We start from the raw sequence: 15005 nt of genomic DNA, 5'->3' as shown, positions 1-15005 counted from the left end.
ACAACTCTCGGTTGTGCCGAGTGTTACCAACAGCACTGTCACTTACAACATTCCGTTGTGCGGAGTGTTACCAACAGCACTGTCACTTACAACATTCCGTTGTGCCGAGTGTTACTAACAACACTGTCAGTTACAACATTCGGTTGTGCCGAGTGTTACCAACAGCACTGTCAGTTACAACATTCCTTGTGCCTAGTGTTACCAACAGCACTGTCACTTACAACATTCCGTTGTGCCGAGTGTTACCAACAGCAATGTCACTTACAACATTCGGTTTTGCCGAGTGTTACCAACAGCACTGTCAGTTACAATACCAAGAAAATATATAAGAGAATATTCAAATTTTCTAATAAGGTTATTGTTAGTTTTTTTTTAATGGTGATTTATTAATATATTTAGTTTTATGATATATCACAGTATTGTTATGACTAGCAGTGTTACCACTGAGGTGTATTATTTACTTATTGATTGAAATCGTTAATTTAAATAAACCTTAATTGAATGCGAAGTGACGGCTGAATATTTGATAATAAAAATAACTCGCTTGACTGGGGAATGTACATTCATTTTATTGCCTGACAGTAAACAGGTGCCAGAATAACCACACAACACGAAGAACAATATGATTATTAATTAATAACATAGTTCTGGCCCGAGGACAAAATGTAATTATTTTATACTGAATATTATTATTACTCATTTAAGAATAAGGACCACCACTACACTTACGTTAGATTAAATCATGTTAAAATATTGGGAGTTTTATTAGAAGCAAACGTGGGGAAAAATTCATTCTCCAAGTGTATTTGGCCAAAGTCACTATAATTATACCAGCCGTGTAACATGGTTAGGTTATATATATATATGTGTGTGTTTGGTAAATTATACGTGTCTAGAAGATAGCTAACTTTACAATAATCCTCTTTAAGATAACAGATATTAACTAGGAAACGTCAAGTAATGTATTAGAGTTATTTGAAAGACCAAAACCAACAAATTTTGTTGCAAATAAAGTCATGAATTTACTTCCGCATTCAGGAACCAAACCCTAATTACTCATCAGCTGAATCTGTTCTTCCGCGCAAAAAAAATAAAATAAACCTAACACCCCAGCGGTTGTTAACATACTTTCAATTCACGGGTGTAATAAGCAACTAATGTCCAACTAAACGGGAGTTACAACGCCAGTATCATCAACTGGATCACTGGTGTGACGTCGAGATCCCGTTGATGACTGGGATCTCACGATCTTAGGATTATACAGCTTGGGATCAGACACCATCCGAACGAAGAAACTGCGCTTGTACCTAAGAGATTGACGTTTCTTTCGGTCTAGCATGAAGACTTCGTCCACAGACTCGTCTGTATTTTCCTTGTTGTCTTCATCTTCTTCCTCCTGTCGCTAACGGAAGAGACGAGGACATACAGTTATAATACTAGATTATAGTCGCTATTTATTTGGTGTGGGCGAGGAATAAAATTTCAAATGTGTTCATGTATCCAGTTGGACACGAGAGAAAAGTCATCAGTTGGTTTTCGAAACCGAAACTGGGCCAAAATTGTATAGCGCCTCCTTGCGACATGTTTGTGAATTATTAAAAATTGTCGAGACGTACCAGAAGTTTTGTTTGTTAGTTAGTTTGATGTAAAGCACAAAGCTACGCAATGGGCGATTTATGCTCTGACCATAGCGGGTATAGAAATCCGATTTTTAGCGTTATTAGCCCACTGGCTGACCGCTAAGCCACCGGAGAGGAGATAGACATATTTGAAGATATGGGCAAAAAAGGGGTCGCCCATACTTTATTAAACTATTCCGCGAAACTTTCCCTGATCATTAAGTGTGGTTTAGGACTTTTTATTTGCATTAATGGATAAGTATTAATTAGTTTTTTTATTTTTTTATCGAACGGTTTTGATGTTTCAATCAAAATCTTTCTGTCAGTTTAATGAAAAATTTTAAACTTTCCTTTGAAAGTTTTGAATGTTTATAATAATTGTAATAACAATAATATTGAGGATGAATATGAAATCTGGACGATTATAATACTCCAAAAAACTATGCGCATCACAAACTGTTAATCACACGATTAAAAATGCTACAACTTATAAATATAAGTTTATCGACGTAATTCGTTGATCAATGAAATAAAATTTTGAAATAACGCAGAGGAGATAATTGATAAAATAGCCAATCTAATGAATACACGACTTTTTTTTACGCTATTTTGAAACTCGGCTCGCCCACATAAAACAGTCTTTATCAGCAGTGTCCTGGGGACGGTAATAGATTGACCGCCAAAACTTAGGTTATTAAATAAATTAATATTGAGTAGTTTGAATTAGTAAGTAATCTATTATAATAATACTCAGTTTCTGTTTGTCCTGAAAATGCGTATGCACATGCACTTTCATTACAACGAATCTAAACAAAAGGCGGATGTAAATATACTTTAGTAGACATTTTGTTCAACAGCATATTAAACATTTATCAAAGTTTATAAAAAAGGTTTAACGTAGAATAACGTTATAAGCTTATTTACTGATAGTATTAAGTACGGTAAAGTTTAGCCCTAACTAAACTAAAGCTCATAAGATGTACAAAGTTATAGCGTTAATTTATCTCTTTATCGAATACAGGCTAAACTAATGTTAGGCCTAAGAGAAGTAGACTTATAGATTTCTGTCTGCGAGGCTAAACTAATGTCAGGTCTAAGAGAAGTAGACTTATAGATTTCTGTGTCTGCGAGGCTAAACTAATGTCAGGCCTAAGAGAAGTAGACTTATAGATTTCTGTGTCTGCGAGGCTAAACTAATGTTAGGCCTAAGAGAAGTAGACTTATAGATTTCTGTGTTTGCTATTAGAATTCTTCTGTATTATTCTAAAAAGTCTGTATTTAAATAACTATTGTTACGACAGCGGAAGTCACGTGACTCTGGTAACACGTCATGAAATTCTAAAAGGATCATGAAGGCCCGAGCGGTTTCTAGGTGCCCTCTATTTTAATATAAAGAGGAGAGGAGAAGTGACGGCATAGAGAATGACAGATAGACAAATATATAGACAGATAATTGAGTCAAGCGAGCGGTAGTGACCGTAAATAAAGTGCGTGAATTGTTGTGAATTATAGCGTGTATTTATAAAAGAAGTTAACTTTAAAGTGACTGTGAAAATTAAGTGTATTACAAAGTTTGTAAGGAGAAAGAATAAACTAGTTTTAATTAAGAAAGAACTCGTATCGCCGAAGTTCCTCGGGAAGAATTAATACCGGAAATTAACAAACGACCAGAGACGTAACATTATTGTTTCAATAAAGATGCTAGTTTAACCGCATATGTTTAGAAGGTCTCTGGTAGTACAAGATTAAATACAGGTTACTATTTAATGACTGAATTCTGATATCTATTAACTACCAAGTAAATTCTGTTCGTTTTTATAAACCAACTTACAGTCGGATATTATCCTACTTAATCATAATTTTACCTTGTTTTTCTCTTTGTTGTCCATTTTCATGATCTCGTACAAGTCTGATGTAAATTGTGTGATGACTTCCCATGCATGTGAAATGTCATCATCAGTTGCCTGCTGTGCGCATACGCAGAACCTGATGACGTAACGGTCGTTCAGTGATGCTGGTACCATGTGTAGCTTTCCAGATGCATTAATAGACGATAACAGCTTTTGGTTCAAGTTGTTAGAGCCCTAGGAAAGGTTCGTGAAAGACATGGAAAGTAATTTTTCTTTCTGATTTGTTTTTTTTAAAGTCGTGTAATATTTATACGAATGAAGAAACCAAACAAAATTGTGAAAAAGCTTCATTAAAAGCAATTAAATAAAAGTACCACATAATTACTCAACCAGTTCTTAGGGTATATATAATATTAATCTAAGATAATATATAAAACTAACTATTTCCTAAATTATAAACCACATAAAAGAAGTTAAAACGTATAAGATAAAGAAGAAAAACTGTGTACGTGAAACGATATTGTTTTTAGAGATCGTACCCTGAATTTTGTGAATTATTAAACTCATTTCATTTGAATTTGAGCACGTTTTTTTTCTCGATTCATGCCATTCAGGGCCAGCAGAGGGCTGGGCCCTCTCTTAGGCCAGGAGATATAGAAGGTCAGGTGAAAATAATTTAAACGTTTTATCAATTTGAGAAATGCCAAATAAATGAACACTTGTTATGGAGTGAACGTTTCTTAGCTGGTAAAGTATAATTATAATTAATTATTCTTGTCGTTAGTGCTAAGCCTATTATATTTTCTAGAAAGTTCTTTAGAGTTTTTCTCCGTCAAGCCCACTTTACCTTCAGACGAAAACAAACTAATCCTAGATGAACGTTGTTTACAACCTCGAATCTGTCGTCCTTCCTTATCAAATTTTCAAATTTCTTAGCAAGTCGAACATGCTGTAATAAAAAGCTTTTATAACGTAAAAGTAACACTGACTTAAATTCACACGGTTAAAAATAACTTAATATAATTTAAAACTGATTTATTTAAAGACGTCTTGGCTTTTGCCTTCGTTAGGGAGGTTTGTTGTCGTTCTTATTCTTGTTTTAACAGTGGACTAACTAATCACCTGGAGGAATCGTACCCAGAATTTTAGCATTGTAAGTCCGTAAACATACCGCGGATCCACGGGGGGTACAGGGTGGTTTTTTATGGCAAGGTTCAAATTATGTCTTCACTTTTGTAAGTAAAGAAAAAAAAAAGTCAATCTCTTTTGAAATTACGAGTCATTTGTTTTTGTTAGAAAATGTCAAGATACAACTTAATGTAACCCTTTCTAGACTCGGATCATTTTATTCCTACGTCTGCAGACGAAAGGCGGAAAACGTTTCAAAAGGTCGTATTCTACACTTAAGCTGCGTGAGTAGAATGTATGGCCACCAATATATTTCAACAAGACCCATATTATTGTTCACACCATACGTAACATCTGAAGACTCCATTTTTAAAGATGTCTTCCATTTCAGAAACACATTACACCGACTCAATCTTAAAGCCTTAATGTCACATTTCACTGAAGTTCCCGCCAATGAAGCTTGTAACCATGGCGTCCGCAGGGGGGGGGGGGGTCAAGGGGAGAATTGCTCCTTAAAAATGAGAAACATAATTTTTTTTATTCATTCATCATATGTATATTAATTTTTTATTCACTTCACAATTTCACATACTTTGCCCCCCCCTGGAAAAAATTTTGCAGACGCCCATGTTTGTAACATTGCACTCAACCTCATATCAATAAACCCCATCTGTTAATTCATATCCCCATAAAATTTACTTCGACTAAAAACTGACTTCATGTTCAAAAACAAAGATTTTTCATCACATGGTTTAAGCATGAGCACTCCTGTTTCACCTTTTATTGTTAACAGATATATGGCACATAGCGAAACACAAGTCATAGTTATATAGATATGTCAATGATACTTTTACCAGATGCACTTCTAATGAAAACATGCTACATTTCTGTGAACATATAAGTTCCTAAATACCCAATCAAAGAAAAGTAAAAAAAAAAAACGTATTAAGATTGGTTTGAATTTCGCGCAAAGCTATACGAGGGCTATCTGCGCTAGCCGTCCCTAATTTAGCAGTGAAAGACTAGAGAGAAGGCAGCTAGTCATCACCACCCACCGACAACTCTTAGGCTACTCTTTACCAACGAATAGTGGGGTTGAAAGTCACATTATAACACCCCCACGGTTGAAAGGGCAAACATGGTCGGTGTGACGGGGATTCAAACCCGCAGATTGCGATTCGAGCGCCCTAACCACCTGGCCATGCTTATTAAGAACAAAAATGTTTCTTTTTCTGAGGGACTTTCACGGCGAATGCGCCAAAGGATTGGACTGACTGCACATTTTAAAGTGAAAAAAAGGAAGTAGATGTAGGGATGGCTAATACCAATCCTTCAAAAACAATGCAAACAAGATAGTAGGCATGCTTACATGTCTAGAAAACAGTTAGCTTAATTGAATAGTGATACAAGTAAAAAAAAAAATGTTTTCGTTGCAGTAAAACCTACATTGTGAAGTTGTCTTAATGTACCGGTCCGGCATGTGGGTCGCGGGTTCGAATCCCCGTCACACCAAACATGCTTGCCCTTTCAGCCGTAAGGGCGTTATAATGTAACGGTCAATCCCACTATTCGTTGGTAAAGAGTAGCCCAAGAGTTGGCGGTGAGTGGTGATGACTAGCTGCCTTCCCTCTAGTCTTACACTGCTAAATTAGGGACGGCTAGCGCAGATAGCACTCGTGTAGCTTTGCGCCAAATTAAAAAAAAAACTTACTGTACCATTACTTTCATTATATCTTGTGGTAAAAAAAATATAAGACTTTAGGTAATAAAACATGTCATTTGTAACACTGTTATTTATTCTTTTATTATAAGTTCATTAACTTGAACGATAAAACGTAAACTATGAAAGAGAAAATAAGATGCTTACGTCACGAATGTATTTCTGCAGACCCTCTACTCCATACTTGCGAATGACGAACCAAAGTTTAAGAGCCCGGAAACGGCGACTGAGAGGAATTCCCCAATGCTGACAAAGTTTAGAAACACAAAAAGGACTTTTAGAATCTTAACCCTGATTTATATGTCTGGAATTTAAATCTAAGCCCTACGAAGATTTTCAAGAAGCCAACTAACCTCCTGATGACAGCTTCTCAAACGTAATAGAAGCCAACTAACCTCCTGATGACAGCTTCTCAAACGTAATAGAAGCCAACTTTCAAGTTTTTATTTTTAAAAAAACGCGTTAGACCAATATACACAAATATTTGGGTAGTAAAAAAATTTCTAAATATCAGTACATACAAACGTTATAAACTATAGCCACTGACAAAAAACCTTTATCTTCAGATATCTTTAGAGTTATCTTGTTACCAAAAACCCTTCACTTTGTACTATAAACGTTTTGTATTTCTTTCACATACACTGACTCTTTTAATCTTAAAGTTATTGTACTAGCTTAAGCCTAAGTTCAATGATCATAATAGTTATCCCAATCCTTTTATTTTTTCTATTATCGGCTATATTTTTATTATTTTAATATTTCTGTTCACTAGATGGGGGTTTGTTTTTTACTTGAATAATTATTGGTGATGTCAAGAAATTTCATGAAAGTTGAAGTCTCTGTAGAGACTCGAAGTTTACTGTACTGTAGTACGTAGGAAAACATTAAAATATAAAAAGCCAGAATGAGTGATTTAGAGTTAGTTAATCAGTTCAGTATCAGTTAGTAAGTTATACAGTGAGAGTTAGTGAGTCTCTTCGATTTTGATTCAGTCAGTAAGATACATAATGAATTAGTCAGTGTGTTTGGTATCAGTTGAGTATCGAGAAACTTCTCCAAATACGTTTATCAATAAATTAGACGTACATCAGTTTTGAAATTTTTGTTAAAACGTTGTTTGTGAAGTTAAGCCTACCAGTGAGCGTAGCCTATAGCAAACGTTACTGAAGAATGAAATCAAGTCAATTCGTTATACATGGACTTGACATCGTATTTTCTACCAATAGTCCAAAAGAACCCACAAAGTTATAGAACACACTATAACATTGGCATCAGAAGTGGGATTATTTTGGTGAAAATAAAATTGAATTTTGCCTACATTTCAAGATGACAACACGAGCACAAAGCGATATCGAAAATTTGCTGTAGTTGTTGAAACAGTGGAAAGAAGAACAAGCATAAAGAGAAAGAACATTTAAAGAAGATGAAGAAGAAAGAGACAGAAAATAAAAAAGGAAAAATTAAAGAAGACCAAATTACATTTACAGAAATATAAAAGAAGACCACGATTACAGAGAACTAAAAGATGCTATTGTTTACTTCGTGCAATCTGATGTCTACAAGTTGTCCACTGCAGGGAATCGAACCCCAGATTTTGGCATTGTAACTCCATAAATTTAGTACCGCCTTCTGGGAGGCCAAATTAAAAGAAGATCAAAGAGATAAGAGATGGTATTTTAAAAGAGGGGGTAAAAGAAAGGGACGTAATATATAAATAGAAATTAAGAACAAGAATGAATCTGATAGAAGACAAGACTGACGAATCTATTGGGGTGTACAGAAGAACAAAAAAGATTATGACAGCAAGATCAATGAATAAAGTAACCTCAATGACAGAATAAAACATTTGAAAAATAAACTGGTAAGTGCAAAGATCAAACCAGTCACACCTCTTTCTGCATCCAACCAAAAATTCCAACACAAACACCATTTACTGTAAAATATGTATTAGGAGAACCTATATGGTCTACACATGTTACCACTACTGCTGTGCCATTAGTAACTGCAGGATATTCCTGGACTACTCCAACGATATCACTACCAAATCCACTTCCAGAATTTATATAACCAGTTCAACAACATTGCCCAATCGAGAAACCAATGGACTCTACGGAAAGATACCTTGGGAAGCATATAATTCTGAGTTCGAAATATATTATAAAGTGAAAGGGTGGAATAGCGAACAACATTTTACTACCTATTTAAAAGGGTCAGCCGATAACTCTAACAACTATCACGCATTGATGGCTGCTATAACCAACACGTTAGGAGACACAGCAGAAGGAAGTATTCATAGCAAATTTTAGCTGAACTTAATTAAATATGCTACCCGGACGTATTATATGAAGTGAGGGTTCGTTGGCACATGACCAATTCATAGATTTCATGACAGAAGAAAATACTTAGAACGTGAATCCATTAAAGTCGGAGATATACAAATAGAAGCATCATTTAGAAGTTACGGGAAACACTATCTCCCTCTAGTGAACAAAATAATTAAAATTATAAAAATATAGCCCTAAACAAATTAATTAAAATTATAAAAATATAGCCCTAAATAAATTAATTAAAATTATAAAAATATAGCCCTAAACAAATTAATTAAAATTATAAAAATATAGCCCATAATAATATCTTTGGTTGTTTCAGCTATTCGTTCAGATGTATAGGTTTCAATATATTAAATATAGATATTATAAAAAAAAAGTACTCACTCTATAATCAATAGCTTTATCTGAAAAAGAAGATAATAAAACTGAATTAATGCATTTTAAGTCCCTTTTCACCATAACATTTTTTTTTAGTGAAACCATTACACCAATAAATATTGTAAATAAATCTGTAATCTTTTTAACTATCACTAATCTCATTAATGTTTATGAATTGAAGTTTTTAATTTTTTATAATAGTTTATGGAAAACGTTAAAAATGCATTGCGTGCAATAAGAATTTTACAGTCAGGTTATTAACTATAACGTGCATGCAATGAAAACAAACAATGAAGAATTTCACGTGACCTTACCAGAAAAGCTGTGCTGCAGGTACAACGGATCAACCACGAGAGCTTGAGTAAGTTTGAATCGATCTTTAACCCTAAAACAGTAACGATTGTTTTCAACATTGTTCACAGGTGCTGCCTAACCACCTACCGGTTGTTTCTACAATTACATTCACGAATACAATTAACATCTAAGATCTTTTACACAATCAAAATAGGGTTAGTTTGGAATTACTATTTCGTACTCCCCCCTATATTATTTGTGTTTCAGCGCAAAGCTACGCAATAGCTATCTGCATTCTGTCCACCACAGTGTATCGAACCCCGAATTTTAGCGCTGTAAGTCCGTAAACTGGAGAATTCTAGCTATGTGTTTTAAAATTTTGTTTCAGAGAAATAAATTACATTTAAGATGTTCTTTCTTTGTGTAACAATATTTTTTATATACAAATATAATCCAATAATGAATAAACGTAATGGATGTACCTTCTCTTCAAATTCAATTTAACGAAATTTATCCCACATAATAACTTAAGCATTCCTTACTTATTTAGCTTAATTTTGTTTATTGGACTTTGATTACTAATCCTTCTCCAGCTTTCGACGTTTAAACCTTAAAATAATGTTTACATACGTGCCACAAACTTTGTCGTCGGCGGAAAACTGGGGCAAAGTTTGCCCCTGATAATTGTTCGTTTGTAATTAAGCACAAAGCTACACAATGGGCTATCTGTACTCTGCCCACCACGGGTATCGAAATCCGGATTTTAGCGTTGACGTTGACATACCGCTGTGCCACTGGGGGGCGCCCCTGATAAAGAAAGGTTTATTTTTAGAAAACACTCAGATCAGAGGCGTCACTAGGCACTGGTACACGGGGCTCGTGACCCGACTCTATTTGACAGCGTCCCGATTCTCCAGTTATTGTCTTGAAAAATCAGAATAGAAAATCACGATCGATATCATACTGAAAAACCAAAAATTCCTGCGTTTTTGTGCCCGAGCCCCGAATCTTTTCAGCACTTAGCGACGCCTCTGACTTAAGATATAGTTTTTCTTATTTTTGTCTTTAAAAAATTATTTTTTGAACCTACGTGTTTTCATAACACCGTTTAGAAATTTAACACTGGGCCGTTGTTGAACGATTAAAACACAAAACTTATGTCATTGTTACAAAATTAAACTTAACTCATTGTTGAATTTTGATATTGTCTTTCATACGTTTCAATAAACAAGTTAAAACACGACAATGTTGAGTTCGCAGGTTATACAACTCACCACAGAGCTGAACAATCAGATTCTAGACCTCATCCTAGTGTTATACAAATTACAAAGTTAAATCCCATTACTGTAAACAGATTACAACTCACCACATTGTTGAACAATCAGATTCTAGACCTCATCCTAGTGTTATACAAATTACAAAGTTAAATCCCATTACTGTAAACAGATTACAACTCACCACATTGTTTAACAATCAGATTCTAGACCTCATCCTAGTGTTATATAAATTACAAAGTTAAATCCCATTATTGTAAACAGATTACAACTCACCACATTGTTGAACAATCGAAGTTCAACAGCATCCACTTATTTGGATTCATGTTGAACGACGAGGCGTACTAAAAAAGATATCCACCATTATAATTATTAATCTCCAACATTAACAGCATATACAAACAATAGTAAGTAATGTTTAGTTAATACTTAGAGGCACTGCTAAGTAATTTATACGAGATTAAAAAAAAGAAACAGTAAGCCTAAAAAAGCAACCAATAAATAATAATTGTAATAATTTAATAAGTAATTTTAATGATAATGATTTTAATAATTCTATAATTAATAATAACAATTTTAATAATTTAATAATTAATTTTAATAACTTAATAATTAATTTTAATAATTCAATAATTAATTGTAATAACTTAATAATTAATTTTAATAATTCAATAATTAATTTTAATACTTCGATAATTAATTTTAATAATTCAGAGTTGTTTACTTCAATTCCTCTCATTAAATACTGGAATTCAGGACATATAAAAGCACTTCCAGCATATGCAGCATCCACGTGCAGCCAAATCCCATCTTTTTGACAAACTGGGCCAATTTCGTACAGAGGATCGAAGGAGCAGCAAGATGTTGTTCCCAAAGTGGCCATAACCTGAATTAGAAAAACAAACTGTATATATTATCAGTGCTATTAAAAGTATGGAAATCTACGAACTAACTTCCACTTTGAGAAAAACTATAGTGGAAAAGGGGGGTCCAAATCTTATAAAAACGGGTTTAGTGGTTAGGTATGGGTCTTACAGATTGGTAGATCCAAGTTTAGAGCTACATTGGACTGATAAATAACTCCGCAGTATCAGCTATGGAACACTATATCTGTGATAGTCAAACCTGTTATACGATTTTAAGTTCCTGCACAAAATGTGACTGGTGTTGTTCTCTCTAACTAAGTTAACTTGAACTGTAGGGGTCTCGAACCTGGCTGTTTAGTTCTGGTATCACATACAGTACCATTGACATGGTAAATTTCAAATACCAAAAATCATTCATAGAACCTGAACTTAACCAGATCAGCTCAGATTGATTTATACTCTGCATGTAGTAGTGAACCAGATCAGGTCAGAGTGATTAACACTGTATATCTAGTTGACCCCCCCCCCCAGTGGCACAGCGGTAAGTCACGCTAAAAATCCGGTTTCGATACCCGTGGTGGGCGCATCACGGATAGCCCATGGTGTAGCTTTGTGCTTAACTACAAACAAACAAACATCAAGTTGTTTTGTAAATAAAACTACATGTTATTGCGTTGTAGAATATTAGCACCCATAGAAAACTCAGCACGGCACCCTTAACATCTTAAAGAAATGGGTAAAGCCCTCTTTATGGGGGCTGAAGTTTGGTTCTTAAGGTCTTTTTTTTCTTCTTGGAAGACTGTAGTTCGAGTCCAGTAAATGAGCCGAATGTTCTTGTATCATGGTATACTTCTAAAACAATTCTGACAACTCACCAGAACAGATTACCAATTAATACCATTGCTTATTGAATTTGCCCCTATAAAGTATAGGATAAACAAATTGAAATGATTTCTAAACAGAGTACTCTATATGATGACGTGGTGTAACAGAGTTTTTCCACTTGGGTCTTTTATCAAATATATTACACGATCTTCTACAGTCAAATGGCTTATTGTGTGTTTGGTGATTTAAGACCGATCTAACTGTTACATAAGAAGGTCTTGAGGCTTGAAATAGGCCATTTTTACACAGCACCTGTTCTAACAGATTTAAGGAATACAGACTTTTCACTATTTATCAGGCCCGTGTTTACCGCTTCATTTGTGTTTCTAAAGATATTCAATCCTGAAATGAATTTGTTAATACCCTCTAGAGAAAAAAATATATATTATTTTCGTCATACAAATATCTATTACTGTCTAAGAAGTTGTTCTATTTAAGTTCTAAGTTACCTTTTTGTTGTTGTTGTTGTTGTTGTTTTTTATTTTTAGTTCGCTTATTTTAAATCGCATGGTCAGGTGGTTAGGGCGCTCGACTCGTAATCACCGTCCCACCAAACATGCTCGTCCTTTCAGCCGTGGGTACGTTATAATGTGACGGTCAATTCCACTATTCGTTGGTACAAGAGTTGGCGGTGGGTGGTGATGACTAGCTGCCTTCCCTCTAGTCTAACACTGCTAAATTAGGAACGGCTAGCGCAGATAGCCCTCGTGTAGCTTTGCGCGAAATCAATAACAATCAAACAAACATACCTTAAATCATTTGAAATTTGTTGACTGGTCAACATCTAATATTAAGTTATTTAAATTAAAATGTGTAATTATGTATTCAATAATTTTTCAATTTTTGGTTTAACAAACGTGTAAATAATTTTTTCTTATGGTCACTTATCCTTCATGGCTGTAATTTGATCAACTAATAAAAAAAAATAATACTAACGTATCTTAGGTGACGTCACTAACGAGGATTTAGTCAGCATACGTTTGCAATGTTTGAGCCGAAGAAAGGGAATTCGGGTTTTCTAAGTTTAGGGAAAACTATTTTAATTGTCTGTGTTGTTTTGAAGTTATTGTTACCATGTTTCTTATTGTTATTTTAACAAAATGCTTCGTGAGGCTTCGTGAAGGTTAAATTCGAACGTTCTTAACCTAGGTTTGACGCTGTATCTATATAAATATAATAGTACTGTCTATAGTCTGTCCATGTAACTACTTCGCAGGGTGTGGACGGATCTTCACCAAGATTGGTATGGAGGTTCATTAGGTCCATGCGGGGATACGTACGCATTTTTAGTTTTGCATTTTTCAAGTTTTTTTTATATATATATATTTTTTACAATTACATATAACGGTATCAACTTTTCATGTCCTAAGATAACCTTTAATTAATCATGAACTTAAATAACTTCCGTCCAGAGGGCGGGTTCTCCAGTTAGTTATAAAATAAGTTGACGGTTTTGTATTATATTCATAACATTTTTTATAAGTACTTAATATACATGCAAATCGGGCAACAATTTATGAAAAGCAAAAGGAGCCAAACAAGCAAATTATATTCTCGTTCAATTTATCTCATTAAAGCTGAGTCCAGTGGCAAAGTGAGAGCTCTAGGCCTACAACCCCCACCCCGGCTAAGAAAAACTGATATGGAGAGTACCCCCTAACTATATAGAACAAGTGGCCAAAGACAGCTGATAACTGAAAGTGTTTGCAGAAACTATAATGACAAAGGAACGTAAGATTATATGCGAAAACTAGTCTCTACTGAGCAAGATTACAATTCCGGCTAGTTATCCACAGTTACCCTATATGTGGATATTGGAACTACGAACGAGCCATTTATATTGTCTCGCAAGGTCGTCTAAAATCGTATGACTCTAGTTTTTCTAGGGGGAAATAACCTTGGTGGGTTAGGCGTTGCTCCCTCCCTAGCTTCAGGTTTTCAATTTAACCTCTGACTGAAGCCAGAAATTCACCTAAAAATTGTCTTTCATATGTCTGAAAAGATACAAATATACGCTAGGGATGACAAAAAAAAAAGGACAACACGATAACAATTCTTATTTGTTTGTTATCTATACTCTGCCCACTGTAGGTATCGAACCCCAATATTTTGCGTTATAAGTTCTCGGGCTTATTTTTTGATGAATTCAGAATTTTATAACGGGAAAATGGTCTTCAGAAAATGCTAATTGTAGAACAATCTCATCAGGAGAAATTTTAAAATAATAAAAAAAAGTGTTTCACGCCTAACTGCTGTGAAAATATCTGTTTTATTTAAACTACACGGGGGGAAGTGCACATTCGCCTCTTTATAATTTAAGATGGCCAATAAAAGTAACCTATGAAAAAGTGCTACTTACGAAAAAAGGGATTAATCCCATGGCTCGATCTTCCTATAAAAGAAAAAAAAACAAATCATGGATACCAAAAGTTGAGTTTTAGATAATCACAGTACAATTTCATATCAATTTCACAAGACACGTGTCCACTGAGGAAAATTCCGAACAGGAAAAAGTACACATTAATACAAATTAATACTTTAAATTGATTACCTTAAGTGTTAAGTGTCTAGGTTTATAATAACGAACTATATTTTCGAAGCATTATCATAGGAAGAATGTGATTAAATTGTTGATCCCCCCCCCCCGTACTCCCTCATTTT

At 34.5% G+C, this 15005-nt stretch overlaps 1 protein-coding gene across 1 annotated transcript in view; it reads right to left on the bottom strand.

Annotated features, from left to right (window-relative positions):
• Positions 1 to 549: 549 nt before the first annotated feature.
• LOC106473048 (tyrosine decarboxylase-like) overlaps positions 550 to 15005 on the bottom strand; it is a 28105-nt gene continuing 13649 nt past the window's right edge. Inside the window, exons 7-15 of the mRNA XM_013933726.2 lie at positions 14704 to 14736; positions 11318 to 11479; positions 10870 to 10937; positions 9340 to 9410; positions 9032 to 9051; positions 6465 to 6563; positions 4317 to 4418; positions 3485 to 3703; positions 550 to 1402 (exon numbers count right to left, since the gene is read on the bottom strand). Of these exons, the coding sequence (XP_013789180.1) occupies positions 1166 to 1402; positions 3485 to 3703; positions 4317 to 4418; positions 6465 to 6563; positions 9032 to 9051; positions 9340 to 9410; positions 10870 to 10937; positions 11318 to 11479; positions 14704 to 14736 (1011 nt within the window). The 3' untranslated portion in view covers positions 550 to 1165. The remainder of the gene's footprint in view (positions 1403 to 3484; positions 3704 to 4316; positions 4419 to 6464; positions 6564 to 9031; positions 9052 to 9339; positions 9411 to 10869; positions 10938 to 11317; positions 11480 to 14703; positions 14737 to 15005) is intronic.

The sequence above is a fragment of the Limulus polyphemus genome, unplaced genomic scaffold, assembly GCF_000517525.1.
Source record: "Limulus polyphemus unplaced genomic scaffold, Limulus_polyphemus-2.1.2 Scaffold5843, whole genome shotgun sequence".
Taxonomy (NCBI): Eukaryota; Metazoa; Arthropoda; class Merostomata; order Xiphosura; family Limulidae; genus Limulus; species Limulus polyphemus.
This window is presented reverse-complemented; position numbering and strand designations above follow the sequence as displayed.